The sequence below is a fragment of the Glycine soja genome, chromosome 18 (assembly GCF_004193775.1).
Source record: "Glycine soja cultivar W05 chromosome 18, ASM419377v2, whole genome shotgun sequence".
NCBI lineage: Eukaryota > Viridiplantae > Streptophyta > Magnoliopsida > Fabales > Fabaceae > Glycine > Glycine soja.
Genome location: NC_041019.1, coordinates 4,566,678 through 4,589,425, shown reverse-complemented (window position 1 = coordinate 4,589,425; position 22,748 = coordinate 4,566,678). Strand labels below are relative to the sequence as shown.

General features: G+C 32.5%; 2 protein-coding genes and 1 pseudogene across 9 annotated transcripts; all 3 read right to left on the bottom strand.

The window, feature by feature from the left end:
• Window positions 1–179: 179 nt before the first annotated feature.
• Window positions 180–2,909, bottom strand: LOC114394748. Its single transcript, XM_028356425.1, has 3 exons — window positions 2,336–2,909; window positions 1,844–1,947; window positions 180–572 (listed from the first exon to the last, which is right to left on the bottom strand). The coding sequence occupies exons 1-3, from the start codon at window positions 2,879–2,881 to the stop codon at window positions 305–307; spliced, it is 918 nt and encodes a 305-aa protein (XP_028212226.1). The 5' UTR covers window positions 2,882–2,909; the 3' UTR covers window positions 180–304.
• Window positions 2,910–7,116: 4,207 nt separating this feature from the next.
• LOC114394846 lies at window positions 7,117–9,257 on the bottom strand (annotated as a pseudogene).
• A 3,923-nt stretch (window positions 9,258–13,180) lies between these two features.
• Window positions 13,181–22,529, bottom strand: LOC114396340 (B3 domain-containing transcription repressor VAL1). Of its 8 annotated transcripts, none has more exons than XM_028358255.1 (16): window positions 22,034–22,529; window positions 21,811–21,936; window positions 21,263–21,301; window positions 21,068–21,148; window positions 20,148–20,229; window positions 19,954–20,055; window positions 18,532–19,184; window positions 18,336–18,432; window positions 18,068–18,242; window positions 17,583–17,659; window positions 17,032–17,445; window positions 16,835–16,884; window positions 16,450–16,563; window positions 16,295–16,362; window positions 14,712–15,421; window positions 13,181–13,325 (listed from the first exon to the last, which is right to left on the bottom strand). In XM_028358255.1, exons 2-16 carry the CDS (start codon window positions 21,912–21,914, stop codon window positions 13,257–13,259), a joined length of 2,835 nt encoding a protein of 944 aa, XP_028214056.1. In that variant the 5' UTR covers window positions 21,915–21,936; window positions 22,034–22,529; the 3' UTR covers window positions 13,181–13,256. The 8 variants fall into 8 exon arrangements, with proteins under 8 accessions (XP_028214056.1, XP_028214057.1, XP_028214058.1 ...); XM_028358256.1 differs by having other exon boundaries at window positions 21,811–21,954; window positions 22,059–22,529; XM_028358257.1 differs by having other exon boundaries at window positions 22,059–22,529.
• Between the last annotated feature and the right edge of the window lie 219 nt (window positions 22,530–22,748).

Sequence of the window (22,748 nt, the reverse complement as noted above, 5' to 3'; positions counted from 1 at the left end):
TAAGAAAACAAGATAGTTGGCGATTATTTTGATGCGAGACTTAGGTGGTTGATAATATTGATACCATTAACTAGATACGCAAGAAAAGACACAGTGAAAACAGTGATATATATAAAGAATGAAATAGTAGAGCTTTCAATTCAAATAGAATCGATAAATTGAATGACACAATAATATAAAATAATGTCACATAAAACAAACTCTGAAAAAATATATTGAAAGAATATTATCAGGCATCGCACTAAAGTCTGAGATATTATTGCATATGGTAGTATTTAAAGTTATATATTGCTTATTGTAATTTTCAAAGAGGGATGTGGTGGTGATGAGCAGAAAAGGGAGAATGGGTTGCAGACATGACAAAGGAGGCTTCAGTGCTGGCAATAGAAAGAGGACTCCTTCGGTTTGTAGGGGTTCTTGGTCTTGTGGAGGCCATACTATGGTGACCATTATTATAGCCTCTATCACCACTCCTCCTTGGTCCTTTCTCAGCCCAGTTGAGCTCAACATGCTTCAATGTACTTGGATACCTCAAACTACAACACCCTGCCATCCCAGCTCTTTCTATGTACCTGTGTCAACAGCCATATCCCACAAATAATTGATATTAATCCAATTTCTTTTTTGATTTGTGGGAAATTTACAATAACTTATACCCTTGCTCAACTAAGGTTAATTTGAAGCTAGCTAAGTATAGAAAGAGCCTAGAATAACAATTATCAACATATCCCATCGATGAACACGTTGCATGGTAAAAAGATTTTTTTTTTTTTAAAAAAGCAAATCAAATATTATTAGAAGGACACAAAATGTGACCCTAAGCAAAGAGAATTACATAAATCAGTATACCAATTTCAAACATAAAGGCCATTTCAGATGCCACAACAACACAATTAAGCTGAGAAACACAAAAGAAGCGTTGAACCCCAATTTGGAAAGCTGAATGAACCATAAACCAATTTAAAAAGAATTTAATTTTGAGATATTACTTAAAAGACTTTTACATTGTCAACCAATCAGTTAAACGTAACATTTCATAATTAGATCATAATGTAACACTATATTCTAACTAAATTCTAAAAAATACATTACATAGCCTATCGAATTTCTTCTAGGTTTAAAAAATAGATAACTGGCAATCATCGTTAAACTCGCGTACGTAATGACTAATGAGTATGTCACATTTTTCTTCTTGTTCTATGTGTTTGATTAAGGCCAATTTTGGCTTGGACGCATGCATGATTTCTTTTCTTCGTTTTCTACAATAGAACTTTTGTTTTCTTGTGGGGACAAGAGACGGCAAACAAACGCAAATGCCATTTCATGACTCATGTAGAAACAATTATCTAATAACCAAAGTCTGTTGGAGGTTTATAACTAAAATCCAAAGTGACAGGACATATGTTTTTAAAACTAATTAAACTAGCACTAATCTGTCATGGTTGTAAATGCTTGGAAATTTTCTCTAAACAATATGAACCGGTTCGGTATTGCCACGAGTAGTTAACTTGAAAGAGAATGTAGTTACTTGACAATTTTTATTTTTCTTTTCAGATTTTGAAGGTACATGCCTAAATTCTAATACAAAAATTACATCATGTACCAAGGAGATTTTCATTAAAAAATTGCCAGCAAACACATTTTTTTAACATATTTTTAATTATTAAATGCGTAGATTTTACTTAACAAAAATGTGAGACTTATTACTAAAGATCATAAGTGGAATCAGGGATTTTTTAAAAAAAAATAATTATACATAGAATTTAACATTTTTATATGAAATTTTTTTACCTTCGTAATTTTTTTTCCAAGTAAAACACTGGATTAGGAAATTAATCATTACCTTTGGCTGAATCTCAATCCAAGGCACTCAATGCACTTTCTTCCTTCTGTCATTTCTCCCATGCCTATTTCCACACACTGCCTGCAATAAACCCTGCCACATACCTGCATGCTCCAGAAATATCATTAACTATATATCATAAAAGTTGTGATATAGCTAATTAATTAAGTTAAACTTTACTTTAACTATACAGTCCCTTTCTTGTACACATTACATAGAAAGATTAATAATGTAATAATTTTGTAACATGTATTAGCTAATAAAATTGCCCTAGTCAATATATATAAGTGAAAATAAAATTATTAATCTTTTCATTTTCGGGAGATATAAGATGGGTGAGATGATACAAAGATAAAGAAAAAGAGAAAATATCACAAGTTCAATCTCTTTTATTAATAAAACTAAAATTCTAATAAAATAATATTTATCAATAAAAATATTATTTTTTTCATTTTCAAGATCCCGAGTAACTAGTAAGGCACAAAGACATACCAGGCATCTAGTTCTGAAAAGATAAACATAGTTACTGCAAATGGTGCAAATCTTAGAGTGAGGAATCCCCGGTCGCCTTCGTCGACCAGAACCACCTTTTCCAGAAGCAAAACTCTCACCACTCTTCATTCCATTATAACTCATGCTATACTCACCAGTCCTACTTGGTACACCATCACTTGCATGGCTAAAACGACCCCATGGAGAGTCACCACCACCTCTATGTTGTTGGTGTTGATGGTGATGATTGTAGTTGTTGTCATGGTGGTGATGGCTGTGATAGGATGCCTCCAAGCCTTTTTTGAAGTCAAGTCTAGGCACTGTGGAAAGAGAAGGTGATGGTATATTTGTAGGGTTGTTAATTATACCTCCTTCAGAAACGTGTTTAGTAGTGGCCATTGTGTTGTTTGATGAATTCACATTGGCTAGGTCTTGAAAGGTAAGGTTAACAGACTCATCTGGGATTCCTTGGTACAGTTCTTCAAGTTGAAGTTGTTGTTGTTTTGGCTTTGCCTGCAGCGTCTTCATTTGATCATCACCACCCATTGAGTTCTGAAGGTAAATGAAATTATGCTTTAGTTATGAGCCTATGTGACAGAAATATTTAAGGAAAAGGTAATGGGAAGGTAAAAGTTGTAGCAGGCTTGTTAATTACGTCCATTGAAATAAAGATGACCATATGTGGCCAAAGTTTGCAAGGCCGGTTGAAAATTAATTAAGAAGATATAAGTCACACTCCTTAATCACTCTTTATTTTTAGTTTTAATATAAGGGAAATGTTTTTTTGATACCCATATCATATGCTTATATACACCAACACAGAGAGAAAAATAAGATTGAAAAAGGTGATTGATATATAACTAATAGGTATTTGATGTAAAAAAAAATAAAGATAGAAATAAATAAAAGGTGTTACTTATATGTGTAAAATACTGAAGTGTTTAAGTATATATCATTACCCAATAGATAATTTTGGTTACTGGATGCCGTGAAATAGTAGCCTTAATTCAGACCATCTTGATGATAAAATGAATTTACAAATGTTTTTGAAAGATTAAATTTATGTTGTAAACTTCGTTCAAGGATACACACGCAATAAATTAATGAAGACAACACATGTCTTTTTTTCAATGATATTTATAAACACACTACAAGAAAAAATGACTTTTAGCCAGAGACTTATTCAAGATTCACAAAATCAGTTGCTAAATATTTTTTTAAGATAATTATTATAAAAATTACTAAATTAATAAAATCAGTTGCTGCTGTAACGTAACAGTTAGTAGGTACAACAATCTGTCTTCATTGGGCTTTCACTTCCCATTCCATAGAGAGATGCATGTATCCCTGGTCTGGTAGAACACATAAAAGTCAGATGGTTGATCCAATTATGGAGTTTATATAAGCATTTTACATTCAGGCAAGTAAAAAGTAATCGAGCAATAAAAGGGAAAGATACACAAGACATCAGATGAACAATACACTTGCAACACTTGAGACTTCATTACGATGCCCTCTAGCTCCAACAGTTATCAAAATGCATAACTGGATACATATATAGATTCATCTTGATCAACCTTAGATATCATTAATGAAAAACAAGGGATTCTTGAAATAGTGAAAATATGGTGAAGCCATTTACTTTGCTTGCTGATGGCTTTAATGTTTGAGTCATGATTTCATTTATGGAGTCCCCATGCCAACAAAACTCTGCAGAGAAAAGGGCATCATGCATATCACATTGCTGAAAATGAAGCAATAACAAAATCAACGCCAGCGCAAGGTCAACTAATAAAATCTCTGTTGAATTTTTTTTTCAGTAACATTCATGGTTGTCTTTATATATATATATATATATATATATATATATATATATATATATATATATAAAGAAACCTCTAATTAATAAAACAAATCCCAATTAATCAGATCCGCCTTTAAAGCATTACAAAGAAATTCAGAAACAACATGGAAAATATGATAACGACAATGCATATGCCTTCCATGCTTAGCTAAAAGATTTGCAACCAGATTAGATTCCCTAAGCAGGTGCTGCCACCTTCATGCCTGTGAATATCTTGAATAGCCTGGACCAATTTGAACACTGATGAGTGTAACAACCTTTAGTCGGAAGATTAGTTAGATGACAACACGTATCTCATTCAAAAGATCATTGTGTAATATGTATAAGAAAATTTATTTTATATGCCAAATTCAAATCAATCTGTTGAGGCAGAGTAAAACAAAGTATGATTATATAGTTTAATGTAAATAATTTATACATTGATAATATAAAATCACAAAATCACAAATTAACACGTATATATGATAAATTTATTAATTTTTACGATAACTTTATACCTTAATAATTATATTTAACATATTTTATGTCATTAGTACACAATATAAAAAAAATCATACTACTAATAAAAATTAAACTTTATATAACACCAATTATGGATTACAATCTTTCTCAGCCCTCTGCCTTGCTATATACATTATTGTGAATATGTGAATTCTTATACATGATGATCAGCGGAATGATTACAAGGAGATAATTTCATTTAAAATTTATTAAATGAGAGTAAATTTTGAATTAATATCTAAAAAGAGATAAATCATAGAAATTTTTACAACGTCTGGTTATGAAGCCATAAAAAAATTGACGACTTTAATCTTTTTTAATTAAAGTCATAAAAATTGAATAATTTTATTTTTTTAATTTATTTATATGAAGTGGTACCATGTTTAATGACTTCAAAGTTAATATATTTTTTTAATTATTTATTTGAAGTCAAATATATTTTAACAACTTCAAAGTCGTGTTAAATTTTTTTTAAAAAAAATTATATTAGTTTTGAACCCACTCTAAACTAGTTTTAATTTATACATCTGTCTATTATTTTATTTAATATTTTCTATATTTTTTATATTGTTTTATTTTTTATATTTTTGTATATATTTTATTTAATATTTTTTTATTTTTTTGTTACTAATGTTAAGGATTATTGGTTGTTTTGTAAATTAGAAAAAATAATGTAAATAAAAGACTTTGTTAATCTTATATATAAGTTGGAAAATATTTTCAAAGTTTATAGTTTTATTTTCTTGGAAGCGAAGATAAATGACCATAATATTTGGATCCATATTTTATGTTTGGTCCTTTTAAGCTACAAGACACAACGAGAAGGTCGATCACTAGTCATATATTGAGATTGACAAATTAATTTCAAATATGCATAAAAAATGTTCATTATATAGAACTCAAGGACATAATCATAGTAATTATCTATACAAGTAAATTGATGACTAATATTACTTATATTTTTCAATTTTATGTTTGTATTTAATTTGTATTGATCATTTTATATTAATGTATCATGTTGTTTTATTTAAATGACTACTTTTATTACCAAATTATTTTTTATTATTAATATTAAAATAATTTTATCAAATAAAAAAATTAATTAATAATAATGTATGAAATTATTAATTTACTTAATGATAAATGTAACAACTAATTAATAAATATTTTAAAAAATTAATATTATTTGATAAAATTTAAGTTCATATTATTTGTTAATATCATTAACAAAAATATTATCAAAAATATTAAAGCAAAAATGGGTAAAAATTAAAACGACTTTAAAGTTGTCAAAAATTAATTTAAAAAATAAAAAATTAAAACAACTTTAAAGTCATTAAAAATGTTTCAAGTTCATATAAAAAATATTAAAAAAAACTAAAATCGTCAATTTTTGTATGATTTCGTAGTAAAAATTCATATGACTTGTCCTATTTAAATATTAATTCAAAATTTACTCCAATATGATAAATTTCAAATGAAATTAACCTTTTAGTCATTTGGCCCATGATGATCATTACTTCAAGTTAGCTAATTGCATCTGTGTCATCCACTCCTCAAAGTTACGCTTGCAACATGGGGAATCGTTGAATTTAGAACGAGGAGGTTACATTCACAAATGGGATTTAATTTCAACGCTCTTTTTTCTGAAATCACACCCATGGTACAAGTCACATTTGTCATCACAATTCTCTAAGATAGGCTTTGAGCATGACCTGCTTCTTTCAATGGAGTATCATAGCGCGGAATCAAGAGAATTGATGTCCATAGATTTGGGTTTTCAACAGAGCTCTGAACCCTACACTTCGTTCTCTTATGATAATCATGGATTCGAGAGTGTTTAAGTATGCACATGGCGACATGACATAGTTCTGGCAGACTTATATTATACGTCATTTCCTCCGCAATTCTTTATTTTTTTTTCACTCTTAATTTTTTAACCGTCACATTTTTTTTCACTAATCAGACATAAGTAGAATGGGGAATTGCGGAATTGAGAGTTCCCTCATGCATAATTTTTCTGATTCATCAGACATACACAACGGGCGGGAATCGCAGAATTGAGAGTTTGCATATACAAATGGTGTTTTCCAATGGTGTAGCACCGAATCGAGGAATGGAGAGAATTGATGTAAGCATATGAGAGAGATATAGAGATTAGTTTCAATTTATCACTTTTTTGCATGCAACATTAAGTTAATACTTTAAAGTTTAAATAGCCTAAAGAAAAATTCAAACACATTTTAATTGTATTACACCATCAACCTGAACTGAACCAATAACGAACATTTTAGACCATTTTTACACTACATGACAGTCATTTACGTTTTTCATTCAACACGTACTTTGGCGATTCATTCGTCTTATTTATCTGAGCATATATATGTGTTACATCATGTTCATACGTATGGGTTGCCTAGGTAAATTAAATCCACATTATTTAATTTCAAGTTGGTATAGCTAGCTCTGATGGTAATCTTGGCTTAGCAATTGCCACAAGTGGTTCTGCAAGAAGGATATCATCGTTGGACTCGGCAAGGTTGATTGATGAAACATTGGGTGGTGCACTCCAAGTGAAGCCATGGAGCAACCTGGCTAATAGCATCACGGTCATTGTGGTGCCAAGCATCACTCCGGGACAGCCACGCCTTCCTGTGCTAAATGATATGAACTTCAAATTTGGTTCTGTCAAAACCACATCAGACCCATCACTCTTGAGGTGGCGTTAGGGTTTGAACTTGTAGGGTTCATTCCACACTTTTGGGTTTCTCCCAAGCTCTTGTCTGCTTAGCATTGCATGGCTACCTTTAGGAATGAAGTAATTTCCCACCATTGTGTCACTCATAGAGACATGGAGAGGAATAAAGGGTGCAATTGGATGAAGGCGAAAAGCTTCTTTTGCACAAGCCTTTACATAGTTGAGCTTAGGTATATCTGATTCTTGGACCAGTCTCTCTTTCCCTACCACAGTGTCCAATTCTTCAACGGCTCGGTGAAGCAACTCAGGTTGGTTTATCATTTCAGCAAGTGCCCATTCAAAGGTATTTGATGAATTGTCCACTGTTGCAAGCATCAATTCCTACAAAGGAGTTTAATTTTGAGTTTGACTATCACTTTCAAACTTTACTTTTTCCATGAAATGGTACCAAATCACTTGTTTACGATCAATCATTGTATGATTTGAGACCGTTACATATTTATGATCCCAATCAATATACATATCATTTTAATCTTTTTAGTTCTTAGGACAAGAACTAAGAGAGATTAAAAATAATATATATAAATGGACTAAAAGTGAATGTTTTTAAGCATAAGTGAAAGGTTAAAAAGTAAAAAAATAAAATGTAACTACAGATATCAAATAAATACTTAAACCTCATTAAAAACCGAACATGAAATATGGTTTGTGTTTACGTGAGCAAGTGTTAATACAAGTAAGAAAAACAAACTAAGAGAGAAGTGAAATATATTACTATAATTTGTGCATTGATCTCCTCCAATGTCAATGATGGGTTATTGCTGGCATCTTTCAGAGAGATCAGAACATCAAGCCAGTCCTCTGCATCAACCTTTAATCCATCATTCCACTGTTTAATTTTCTCTTGAACAATGGGATCATGATACTTCTTGATGATCCTCAAAGCTTCCTTCACTTTCTTTTATTGGCCATCCAAGTCAAGTCCCCTCAAGCATGGCATATAATCAGAAACAGAAAATGCATAAATGTAGTTGAGCAAATCGAAGATGGAATCAACATGTTCCATTTCCTCAAAACCAGGCCATTCATCCTCTCTGCCCTTCCCAAAATACCTTGTATTAAAAATAATTTTCCTGATGAGTTTACCACAATAATGCCTTGAAGCACTCCTGATATTCTCTAGTCCACATGCAGACACCATCGTTCACATTTTTGCACTCGTTGTAGACGTAAAACATAAGGTTGTCAGCTTCTTCAGTCCTTTTGTCATGAAGCCATAGGTGCTTGGGTGAAGAAAGAAAATCATTGGTAATGATTTTCTTCATTTTCTTCAATTGGTCCCCAAAGGGCACAAAAATTGTGGTTGAGTATCCGCTAGTGATGAGATCAGCGGACATGCTTAGTGATCTTGATGTAAAAGTTGCATCTTGTTTTCTCAAGAACTCACTGGCAATGGTGGGGCATGTCACTGGGATAACATAGGCATTTCCTAAGCGAATACACGCAATTTCGGTGTTCATTTCTTTCATGAAATATTTCAGGAAGGTTCCCAACTATAGGCCATGATTTTGGGCCTGGGGGTAGTTTTGGTTTTGGTTTTGGTTTGTTGGAATAGTTCTCAATGAAGTTGTATCTTAGGGCTTTGATCATAATGGTAAAGCAAGTGAATATAACAAGCAAAGAAGACCAAAAGCCTTGAAGATTTGACAATAATAGAAAAGGGGAGTGAGCCATGGCTTGGAAAAGGGGTTTTCAGACAAAAAAGAAGAGCAAGATGAATTGCTACTTTGGCTACGATTTAGAGAAAAAGTGGATGATTTCTGAAGAGAAGCTTGATGCCTATTTATAGTGTAAGCTAGAGGTGCACGCGAAATACCTGAAAGATATGCACTATGACTTTTGCATGAACTGAAGTATATAAATGTGTTCAACATGTTTAATTTTAGTATTTTTTTTAATGACCTAGCGGTGTAATTAGAACATTGATTAAAAATTAAAAAAATAAATATTTATTGTAAAAATCACAGAAAAATATATAAACATTATAAATTTATGCATCCTAATAAAAAAAATTCTTTTTAGTTTCTTAAATAATACTCTAAAAACACTGATTAGCATATTATTTTTTCTATAGAGGCCACCTTGGCTCTTGGCGCCTTTTCGTTGTAGTTGGACCATTAATATTTACCCGATTCGATTAACCGTTTATTTAACTGATATAATAAATTATTTATACAGTCTTAAGTTTTAGTTCCCGTGAATAATTTTATTTAGTTTTGTCCAATTAAGCATCTTATAAAACATGTTTTTCGTCATGGCTACAAAGATTATACTATCACTAAAGGATTGAAAAGATTTTCGATCACATAACTACTTTTATTTTTTTTGCAAGGTATGAATATTATACCAAACTGGTGCATGCACTGACCGGGACCGACGGCAAGAAGTATACGTGAAGCCATCAAATGAGCAGCATTTTTACTTTTCCTAATCAAGAAAGAAAAATGTAGAAATAACTTGATCACAATTCTTCTTCAACCAATCCTGAACTATTGAAGAAATAACTAGGTTATTACAATTGCCTCCAAGCAGTTAATGATGCTTTGTTGGCTAAACAAGCTAGTGGCGATGACATGTCGTGGATAAATATTGAGTAATTTGATTGATTGGCCTATACCTACACAATCTAATCGTGCATATTCATTCTAATAGTGTAACAATTTTAGTGGTGTTAAAAAACTAAGGAAAAAAACCTACAACTTCAGCATTCAAAAATTGATTGGCCTATACCTACACAATCTAATCGCGCAGATTCATACGATATTGAACAATTGAGACGGAAAGTACTTTTTACAATATTAAAACTCATATTGGCTTGGAGATATAAGTGAAAAAATAATCAACATTATACTAAAAAAAATTAAAATAACAACTATTTTATAACAGAGGAAGTAAAATAACTTTTTATTACTTCAATGGTCCAGAATTGGTTGAAGGAGAATGCAAATGCAGTTATTTCTTCACTTTGTCATTTTTGGGTAGGAAAACTAATAGTGCTGCTCATTCAATGCATGCACCTGTTTGGTATTCCTACCTTGCTGGGAAAAAATAGTACAGTTTTGTGATCGAAAGTCTTTTCAATCCTTTGCTAATACACATTTTGTAGCCATGGCGAAATACACGTTTTATAAGAAGCTAGATAGGCCAAAACTTAATAAAGCTATTTACGGGAACTTAAACTAAAAACTGTGGCAAGTAAAGGATGTGCATGAATTGCAAAATGGATAATTAACTCAGTTGGATAATTAATTAATTAATAACGCCAGTTTCATATATAAGTGGTTAATTGAATATCAGCTAAATAACATATAGTATTAATCCAACTACACTGAAAAGGTGTCAAGCCAAGGCGTCCTCTATAAAAGAAAAAACAAAAATCAACGCATTGAACACATTTAGTTCATATGCATATCCAAAAGAATTTAACCATACACGTGTTTTTTGTGTGAAGCCTTTCTACGCGAAATCCCATCCCAAAAGAATTTAACATCATAATGCATATCTTTCAGGTATTTTGCATTCATGCGACTCTAGCAAACTCAATAAATAGACATCAAACTTCTTAATTGTCACAAATTATCCACTAGAAAATATATTTTAATATTGGTTCTACATGACTTTCAAATGACCATCTTTAAAAAAAATCATTTTTTACATTAGTTATAAAAATTAATGTTAACAATCAAACATCATTTTTTCTAAAACTGATATGATATAGCAGCAAAAACAAGATCAGTTCGCTCTATCTCTATTTATCTTTTTTCTTTTATCAATCAACACCAATCCTGTTTTGAGGTGAATATATGAGTGGTGAGAAAAAAAAATACATAGAAAGACGAAAAGTAGAGGAATAGAGTGATAAATGTGATTTTTTTTTCTCCTCCAATTAAAAAGTGACATAATTAAAAAGTATCACTCCTTTCTCATTATTAGTTTTTTTTTATCATATATCATTTCTTATAAGTGATGAGACAAGAAAAAGGTAAAGGAATTATTATATGATTAAAGATGGCATGTCCATGATGTCTATCATACTTCATGTGACACATTACAAGGTTTTCTTAATTTTTTCCCATAAATTAAAACATTTAACTATGTATCACATGTAGAATGATTGAGACTATGGATACATGATGGGCCCATATCGTACAATAATTTCTCAAAAACAAGAGAATTTGGCTCCATTTCATGCATGTTGAAAAGATAAAATTTGAAATCAGCAATTAAATTCAAATCAAACTCCTTGTAGGAATTGATGCTTGCAACAATGGACTATCAAATGCTTTTGAATGGGCACTTGCTGAAATGATAAACCAACCTGAGTTGCTCCACCGAGCCGTTGAACAATTGGACATTGTGGCGGTAGGGAAAGAGAGACTGGTCCAAGAATCAGATATACCTAAGCTCAACTATGTGAAGGATTGGGCAAAAGAAGCTTTTCGCCTTCATCACACTGCAACCTTTATTCCTCCCAATGCCTCTATGAGTGACACAATGGTGGGAAATTACTTCATTCCTAAGGGTAGTCATGTAATGCTAGGCAGACAAGGACTTGGGACAAATCCTAAAGTAATGATATGACATGATGATGTTATCATTTTATTTATCACGTCATCTTTTTTATAATGAAGATGATCGATGGAAAAGATAAAAGATAAAACTAATATAATTTAGAGATTAAAATGATTTATTTTTTACAAAGACAAATAAAATAACACCTTAAAATATAAGGATGAAAAATATATTTGTCTTATATTTATAAATTGATTGAAATTATAGTCTTATATATCGTTCCATTTTATCCAAATTAAAATGGGACATACAATTAAAAAGTTTTGCACTTTTAGTTATTAACTTTTTTAATGATGATTATGTTCATAAATTAATGTTAAACAAATTTTTAACTCACAATAATATATCTTCATCCAAGGGACAATAACAATAAATGTATTTAAAATTATAAATGAATTAGAACTAAAAACGTAATATTATTAATAAAAAATCATACGTTATCAACCAACAACTAAAATTCTTAATAATTGAAAAATATATAAAAAAATAAAAATTATATAAATGAAAAAAAAAACTAATAACGCTATAGGGGAAGAAAAGAGATTAATTTTTTAAAATTTGCACTAACATTTTTAATGATAGGAAATCTTTATTATGTTTGAAGTCTTAAAAGCATAACTGACTCTCAAATTGTGAAAACAAAACTTAATTTTTCAAATAATAATAATACATTTTCTGCTTAAAAAAATATCAAAATTAAATAATATTTCTTTAATTTTTTATTAAGAAACATTTAAGGAACAAAATATGTTGACCTTATAAATTATGAGAAGAGTTACACTACTATAAAATTATCTTTTAAATAATTTTTTTTTCATCTTTTTACTATGATTTTTAAATTATCTTATAATATTAGTTTTTACATTGGTTTTTTAAAACCATCTTAGATTATATTTTTTTTATGTTAAAAATAAATAATTTTTCAAAAATCGTCTTAAAAAGTATATATTTTAAGATAATTTTTTCTAAAAATCTTCTTAAAATATGCACATTCTTAGAAAATTTTTCTAAATCCATGTTTTTTTTAAAACAAAAAATTGTTGTTTTAAACCAAACCCCCAACCTATAATTTCAAATCAAAAAACCAATCCTAGACAAATTGTAATAATTAGATCAATATATCATTAGTCTCATTATGTTGTGGTGACATCACATACTGAATATCAAGTCATCAGATTTAATTACTAACAAATCAATGTCACATTATTTTTTATTATTTAACTTATTTAAAAAAATTCTCTTCTCTTTCTTCCCGTTCCCCTTCCCCTTCTTCTTGATCGCGCCAGCGTCCTCCACTACGGCACCAAAACATTTGGAATGAGAGATGATATTTGTAATGAATGTGAATTCAGTTTTGTTGTATAATATACAAATCACGGGATCTGATTACTAAAGACATTCTGGAGACTTAATTCTATTTCATCTCTTTTTGTCTACATATAGAAAGAAAATGAAGCAGATCAGTGGTGCATGAAGCGCATAATAAAATGAGAAATACACTTCATTTATAATAACATAACATAATAATGGGGAGAGATAAACAAAATAATAATATTGTATGGATTATTATGTTTACCACACTTCTAACAAAAATTAACCAATGACAAATGAAAACAATCCATCAGGGTCTCCAAGTTAAGCAATCTCGAACCCATTAGAAACAATGAGAAATGAGAAATTTTGTAGAAGATTTAGATTGATGTTGCATGTGTTCCAGATTATTATAGGCTTAGAGCAATTCTGACAGTAATTCCCTATTTTACTTTAACTAATTAACAAGTAATACTATTTTTATTTTATTTTATCGTAATAAGGAATTATATTTTTTTTTATCATTCAGAATGTAAAAAACAATGCAGGAACAAACTAAGAACTCAAATGGGATACACCCCAAGCATCCGAAAACAGTTTTGCTCATTAGATGAGGCACCAGATTTGGCCAAGAAATCTGCTCAGCAGTTACTTTCTCTGTAGGTGTGTTGAATGGAGAAAGACCAGTCCCTTATAAAATTGATCAAAGGACCATGATGATGAAAAGCATTGACTCCAGTAGATATCATTTGATCCAAAAAACAGATACCATGATTCCAACAGGGTTTTAAATAGCATGCTATAGTGGTTTAGCCCTGGGTTGAATAGCAGGCGCTAGGTGTTGATTACAAAAAATCCCTCTGAACAGAGACATTAGGGCTTCTTTGGACTTGAGGTCTATTTTTGTGTAATTTACTCTTGAAAATATACAAAACTACATGTTACTGCTACTAAAATGTACCGTTACTGAAGTATAATCTTCACTCCTCACTCAACATGCACCAAGCAAAATATAATAATCATCAAGATTTGCATTGACAAACAGATTGAATCTGTAAACTTTTTCCTATGTTTCATTCATATAACCGACAATCAAATACATTGACAAAGAAAGAAATGTGCACGACCCACTTCCATGAAAAATAAAAAACTAAAACTTCAAAGATAGACGATACAAAAAATTACATTATTTTTTTATAAGAACGAACTACTTCTGACCACCCCTTTGAAAGAGAAAGCAAAATATATACTGCAAGTGCAAGGAGAAATATAAAAGAAATCCAGTAAAGGAAAAAAAAAAAAGGTTGAATATAAAATTAAATAAATTGTTAAGAAAGATTGTTTTGACTTTGATTGGTTTGACTGTGTACCTCATCTTTTCTTTCCTGGTTCCACATAATGGATGCAAAGCATCTTCCATCAGAGAAGTATCTCTGACCTTCTCCATTAGATTTAGGAGTGTGCAAAGAAGAATTCTGACCAGTTTGCACTTCATTATTAAAGTTTCTTAGGCCATTTTGGTTCATAAATTCCCCTACTGTATGGTTTGTTGCAGGTTCAAGATGACTAGACATGTTAAGTCCAGTGGTTTCCACTTGCATGTCTTCGCGGTTGGGATGAGAATTCAGATCTATCTGTCCAGCACTGGACCCACCCACCTCATGTTGACTTTTTAGTCCAGCCTCTTTCTCCAACTGACTTGTATCGTCTCTCGATGCTCCATTGGTATCCAGCTCGTCTTTTGGAAGAGTTTGATCTTTTTGGGCAGCATCTGCTTCACGTTCGGATTGCCGTTTCTTCTTCCTTAGCATGAGAGTTTTGAACCGGCGCTTCACGGTCATGCACACGTTGCATGTACATGTCGGCTTATGTCTCCCCTTTCCACTTGGTGGCTGAATGCACACGATGCAAGAGCAGCCAGGACGGTGTCTAGGATGTTTGGTGGTGACTCCAGCTGATGACTCGGCAGTGTCAATGAGATTTTCTCCAAGAACTGCTGCACTGGCAAGAGCATCAAGACCAGAAGGCTCATGTTCTTGGATTGACTTGCTGCTTTCTACGATTCGCCGCTTCTTAAAATCTGGGAAGCAATAAGCACAGCAGAAAGATTCAGGAATTATTATGTTAACCATCCAGGACAAATAGAATACAACAGTCATAGTCCAATCAGCTAGAACAAAGGGAAGGCACTGAGCAACTCGTTTTAGTTTTGGAAGTAAAAGTGCAGTCTAAGTCGTGGCAATAGATTTCCAACACCAAAAGTAGCCACCACCAACATGGTGGGAAAAATAAAAGACTTCACCCAAAACAGACAAGGTTATAAAAGCCTAGCAACTTATATGTAAAACCACACATGGAATCTAAGAATAGAATTTGATAAGTATTATTTTGGGTTCTTTATATAAAACAAATAACTGACACATCAAGACCAATAAAAATATTTTTAGTTACTTTTAATTAATAATGTCAAAAATTTAAATTGATTTCAAAATATCCATAATATAAATAATATTAAAACAGTTTAAGCAGTGGTTATATTTAATGCACTACTCATAATTCAAGAGATAATTTTTCTCACTAATGAGTGTGGCTTGTCTTGTAAATGGGCCAATGAATGCATCCAGTTGCATGGGAAATGAGTGAATATCTCATAAATAGACTTCACAATAAATTAAGGATATAAAAGGAAATTGACAATTAATACATCTGAAAACGAGTCTATGTTTTTTATAATTAAAATGAAAAAAATACACTATTTGTTTTTTATGTAAAGGCAAACCAGAGGTACGATTATATTAATGCTAACATCATTCAACACATCATGAATGCAGAACTTGCATAGACATGTCATGCATTTTAAAAATTCAATCAATTGTACAGCAACATCAACCTCAGCCATATCTCAAACATGACAGACCAGAGTTTATCCAAAACACGGATATCAAGATCGCACCTTTGTTGTTTTTCAGAAGATTTTCTATTTCCCTTGAACTTAACTCCTCTGGCGCAGAGCATGAACACCTGAAAAAAAATGTTCACACCAAGAATTGTAAATTATTTTATCACTATCTCATATAAAGAAGTGGTCTTAAAATAATATTGGAGCACCTGCTTGAATCCCAAACATTTTCACAACATGTCCACTTGGGAGGAAGAAGAGCATCAACAGGCAGCTTTCGCCATTTAGAGCAATCATCACATTGAGCCCATTGTTCCTTCCCCCTGGATAAAAAGTTGAAAATTTTCTCACATCAATATGACAAGTCCAAATGCTCTTGTGGAGAATAACTAAGATCTAATGCCGGATTATGATATAACTTATAATTTTTGCATTGGCAGACATGGATCCAGGAAAATACCAAAAAGTTGTCAGCTGGATAAACAAATTCACGGGAAAGACTAACTCCAAGTGATAAACAAGTAGTAACCAGTTAAGACATCCTACTGTGTGAAATACAAAGCCAAATATGCAAAAAGATTGGATTCTTCTTACCCAGATGAACAGGCACTGAATATGGTTCTCTTTCCAAAAACTGGGGGTTCCTAAATGAAATGAAGCATATATCACATAGATTAGACAGGGCAAAGAAAGTTGAACAAGATTCTCCAAAACTACATCAGTCCGATTAACCTCATAATAGCTAACCTACAAAATAAAAATATGTACTGATTTGATACAGTTGTGCTTACATCATATTCTTCGATTACTTGGTCCTCAATTGTGACAATGCTTGGCTTGACACTAGGAGGAGGACGAAGCAAATCCTGTGCTTCTTCCCATGTAAGTTTCAACTCCATGGCATCTTCATTATCAATTAGCAACCTCTTACTTTTAGGCCCAATATTGCGAGTCCTCTTCTTCTCTAAAACGGAAATTTGTTGTTGTGGTGAACTACTGTTTGTCATCTCATTATTTTCAGTTTTAAGCAATCCAGCAGTTCCAGTACCCAAATGCAGATGCTCTGTATGTCCATTTAAGTGACATTCAACATTCCCTGTCAATGAATGGAGAAGATCGGCATTATTACTTCCTGATGGCAGATTCTCGGTACCAGAAGAGACGGTTCCCTTTGCTAAATTAGATTGTGCAGATGTGGAAGCATCCTGTTTAAACAATAGCCGTTTATCATATTCACCAACAGAAATAATAATAATAATAATAATAATAATAATAATAATAATAAAAGATGTATTATTCAAAGGAGAAGCCACACATAGTAAAATGGAAATTGTGTCACAACCTGTGTATCTGTAGAATTAGATGCCTTTCTGAAACCCATAACAAGTTTGCCTCCGGGATCTATCCGACTAAATGTTACTACATAAAAGCATCATATAAAAGAATAGTAATTTCAGATTTGCAAGACATATTAGCCTCAAAGAATATGTGAAGTTTGACCCTACATAGTATTCCAATAAATTATGTACAAGAGATCAACTCCACAAGGCATGAATTCTTCCATTTGTCTTGAAAAGATCATCGGAATAATATTTGTAACACACAACTAGCCCGTCTAAGGGTCATATGTAACTATAATTACAAATTCCAAATTACAAATTAAAAAAGAAAAAGCTACAAGATTTTTTTGGGGGGTAATTGAAATTATAAAAGGATATATTAATACAAAAACACACGTATTTCATGTAAAATTTGACATAAATCAAAATTTAAGTTCAAAATATGCAATAGGTATGTGCAAGGTTTGTTCCCTAGCTTGATTCATACCAGTATCACCAGCACATAATTGCATGGCCTGTATGCAAGGAGTCACACCCTCCAATACATACATCCTGCTGTTGTTATTAGGCCAAAATCTGAACTGAAATGTCCATTCATTCCCCTTCACATCTTGCATTCGCAAAGGAACACCTTCAGATTGTGAAATAGGAGGAAAATATGCCTGCAATTCACATGCCAGTTTGTATAATGTTCAGCAATTACAGGGTGAAGAGATCATATTACAAATTCAAAGAAAATCAAACTCCAAAAATACCTCAGCACAGGCTTTTGGGAGAACAAGACGGCCAATTCGACCTGCATCACTGGCACTCAACACCTTCTCAAATAATGGCACTACAGTGGATTTCAAACTATCATACATTAAGGGAAACTACTGAATAAACCAACTTTATACTATCAGAGTCTATTATATATGTTCAAGACAACCAAATAAAAAATATAAAGGATACTCTCCAGCCAATCGCTCTAGCTCTTCATCAGTAATCCTCGGCCAGTATCGAGGAAGTAACTGATTCTTGCCCCTGCCATCTGCAGGTGGCCGAGCAACACGTGATTGAGACATTGTACCTTTATTTGTTTCCATATTCATGGTAAGCCCATTCTTCAATGGTTTAGGAAATATAGAGCGTGATCCTTGAAAGGGAGGAGATGTTTTTCCATCAAGTCTTCCTTCTACAGCCTCTCCAGCAGAAGGTGGGACAGAGTTGTTCCCTGATGCATTTCCCAGATACATACTCAAAGATGGCTTTGTATTTGATTCATGCATGTTTTTAATCTCCCATGTTGACCTATTATTTTCTAATGTAGCAAATGTCAATGATTGAACAGATGGATTCATCACATTTGAAAATCCAATTTCCACTTCCCTGAATGAACTCTTGGCTTCTTGGTTTTTTTGCCCACGATGTGCAATTATGCCATCTCTTTGAGCATGATTCCAACGGCTGGATTCACTAGCTTCGATAATTTTGCAGAATTGCATAAGTTTTCCTTCATCAACACCACCCACAAGCAGTCTGCCATCAAAATGAGCAGAATGCCGATCACCCGCATTATTTTTTATCGACAAAACAGTCACATTTGGATTTTCCATATTCCTCATCTGCAGAAAAACACCAACGGAACCTGTGAAACTTTGTCAGAGAATAAAAAAGAATACACTTAAGTCAACCCTCTTCTAAATTCTAGCCAACTACATGTTTCAAATAACTGCACTAATAGAATACCAAGGCACGGGATCACTAAAAAGAACCAACAGGCAAGCAGCAACAATGTGCTGAACAAAATTAGAAAAATATTCTATACCCAAAGTTTGAGGTCTTTCTAATGATCATTTTCATATAGGAATCTTTCATATCAGAAGCATATGCATGCATTCCATACAGATGATGAGCCAAAAGCATGGTGTCAGACATATGGATACTTGTACAATAACAGAGAAAGCACAATTAATCTAACATTGCTGAAGTAATGCCACTGCTTGAGGATTGATATTCATCTCATACATTCAAAGCCAAATAAAAACATAATACAAAAACTAAAAAACTACACATTTAAGTAGCTGGCAACCATTTTAATTACATAATCTAATTCTAAGAGACAATAGTGTAACACTAATATTGGACTATTGACATTATCATCTCCTCAACTTCTATAACAAACAGCCACAACTCTCAAAAAACTAATACTAGAGACCAATATTGCATTCGATGATGTGATGAAAATTTAGACAACAATGAGTGTGATTCCAGAAGCAAGATTTAGCAACAAATGAGACAATATAAACCTATTCCATTAAACAGAAATTAACCATAAATTATTACTAAGGTGAAACCAAAATTTATGCTGGAAAATATCCAGATTAAACTTACCATACTAAGTTGGGTAGTATTTACACAGCTCACACAACCTATGCCACCAAAGTCAAGATACTCGAACAAAGATCTAGATACTATGCATCCGCAGTGGATAGGCTGCCAAACCAAATTAAATTGACTTCGATGACCAAAGGAGAGAAAGAGAGAATACATAAATAAATTTATATAAAAATAAATTATCACTTTACCTTGTTGCAAAAGTTACACTCCCTCCAACCAGTTTGTTGGCAGTGGAATTTATTGCAGAAAACTGAATTCTCGTAAGCAGATCTAAAGCATGTGGAATGACATGTTAAGGATTTCCAAGTGGTAAATATAAAGAATCAATAAAGGAATTATTACTAATCAAAATGCATGGCAACTGGCAAGGTTGCCAAAGGTATAACAGAGGGAAGATGTGAGCAGAGAGAAAAAGATATTTGCATCACCTAGAGAAAAGTTCAATGAGAAAACTAAACCTAAGATTCATTTAAGTTGGTGAAATTTTTATAGGAAAAATATCCTTAGTTAAAAGTGGAAAGTGCACCTTGCAGAGTAAAGTGTGGGGTTAATCAATAATCATAGCAAAAACTTTTTTTAACAAAATACAAGCATTTAAAAAAAATTAAGGACACAACTTATTGATCAATAATCATGGGAAAATCTGATTTTCAAATTATTGATTACCATTTGCAGTCAACTCTTTTTAACATACACCCTACACTATCAAGGAGCAAGATGCATCATTAAAGAGAGAAAAGGTACTTCACATGAGAAGCAAGAAACATGGCATTAGAATCACGGCAGCTAGCTAGAATTTTATGAAACTATCTACCAGAAAAAATATAAGAGTAAGAAACATTTACTAAAACATACACTAAATAGAGTCAGTTCAATATGTATACATAAATATAAGTACATCACATAAACTAAAAAATCCTCATCATTATGAGGGATAAAATATATGTTTTTTACCATAAACAGTAACACCTATGACAACGATTACCAACTTAAGAGTTATGCTAGAATCCTGGTTTTAAAAAATGGTATGCGGCCGTGATTTTGGCCACAACGTCAAGGCTTTTGGGTTCAGCGCAATCATTATTGCGGCCGCATCAGCCACGTTTACCTGCATTTTCCCGCAATGTCAATGATTGCGACGAAACCGCAACCACAACCGCAATTTAAAACCTTGTCCGGAATAGTAGAACTATAATAAAATATTGAGAATGAATCAATCAAGCCTTTATTGCAATTACATTAAGGAAAAAAGCAAGATATTTGCCACATTGGCATATCTAAATTACAACATTATGACACTTACAACGGGTCAAGGATGTCACCCTTCCACTCCTCCATAAATCTAGCATCACAGAAATAAGCCAAAACATTGGTCAACAAAAATAAATATTATGAAATAAAAATTAAAAATACAATTTATTTTTTACTATAAGCCCTCCTCAATCAACAACCATTTCAATCCTCAAAAAATAAAAACAATCATTTCATATTGCCATCGAATTAGTAAATACTATTACGTACTATAAATATTATTATCCTCTGAATTGGGCACTTAATGCTATTCTTATTCACGCCAATGCCACTTATTCCTTAATACTATTACACACAGACACTTAAAACCAGAAAATCCCGGGAAGGGAAAATAAAAATAAGATCAAACCTTAAAAATACACTTGGAAACCCCACAAGATTGATTACATCAAAATCAAAACCCAAAAACATCTCTGATTTTAAAACAGAATCAATATGAACGTGTCCCAAAATCTTAATCCCCAAAACTACCCTTGCATCATCCAATCCCCCCAAAACTAACGAATAGATGAAATTCAAAGCAAAAGGACTCAAATTTACCCGCACTTGCAGCATAGTTGGGCGAATCCACCAGATCGCAGAGGCCACCCCTTTCTCCATTCGTGAGTGCACGAACCATTCACAACGCAAATGTCGGAACCCATCAATCCAAATTCCAAAATTCCACTGTCAAATACACACAATCTAAAACCCAAATTAAAATCAAAAACCCTAAACCAAAAACCAAAACTAAAAGAAAATAAACTTTTGACCCATCACTCACAAAATTACTCAGAGTCCATACATACCCATGCACAAAGCTTCAAGATTCACAAGGAAAAAACCAAAGGGTAATAGAAAAACAAAACCCCAGAACCAAAAAACCAACCTTTACCTCACCCCAAATGAAAAAACAACAAATGGGTCGTTCACATGAACGAAAAAGAACCCAACTTTGCAGTGCTAGCTATCAAATCTATCACCTCAAATCTCAAGAACCACACGCATCATCTCACCCAACTTTACATTAGCACTTAGCTGGAGAAGAACAGAGGCAAAACAACGAAGAAAAACAGAGAGAAAATCACTCAAATCAGCGTAAGGCAATGGAAATTTGACCTGAGGTTTTAGAGACAGAGAGAAAACGAGGCGTGTGTATCTGTAGAGAGAGAGAAAGATGAGAGAGAGAGCGGGGAGAGAGAGAGAGGAGAGAGAGTGTGTGTGCATGCAAAGCAACAGGTGCATAAAATGCATGCACGACACTTGAAGACATATAATACACACACCACCGCTAACCTTAACGCACTCAAGTCGTTCATTTTTCTCTTCGTTTTTTTTAACCATGTTTTCACTTTGGGGACATTGATACCCTCACCCGGGGGTTTCGGGGGTGTCTCTTTGTGACTGCGATTTGGACTCCCCTTGTCTCACCCCGCGTTGCATCTGTGTTAGGTTAAACATGTGTCACATGTACATGTACATGAGATAACATTTTTTAA

Coding starts and splice junctions, on each gene's coding strand:
- LOC114394748 (XM_028356425.1), bottom strand. CDS start 2,881: ATGGGTGGTGATGATCAAATGAAGACGCTGCAGGCAAAGCCAAAACAA. Junction 1,948..2,335: donor TTTTCAGAACTAGATGCCTG/GTATGTCTTTGT, acceptor TGGAGCATGCAG/GTATGTGGCAGGGTTTATTG. Junction 573..1,843: donor GGATTGAGATTCAGCCAAAG/GTAATGATTAAT, acceptor CTGTTGACACAG/GTACATAGAAAGAGCTGGGA.
- LOC114396340 (XM_028358255.1), bottom strand. CDS start 21,914: ATGGGTTCCGACATTTGCGTTGTGAATGGTTCGTGCACTCACGAATGG. Junction 21,149..21,262: donor GGTGACATCCTTGACCCGTT/GTAAGTGTCATA, acceptor ATTTTATTATAG/TTCTACTATTCCGGACAAGG. Junction 17,446..17,582: donor CTAATTCTACAGATACACAG/GTTGTGACACAA, acceptor TTGTTTAAACAG/GATGCTTCCACATCTGCACA.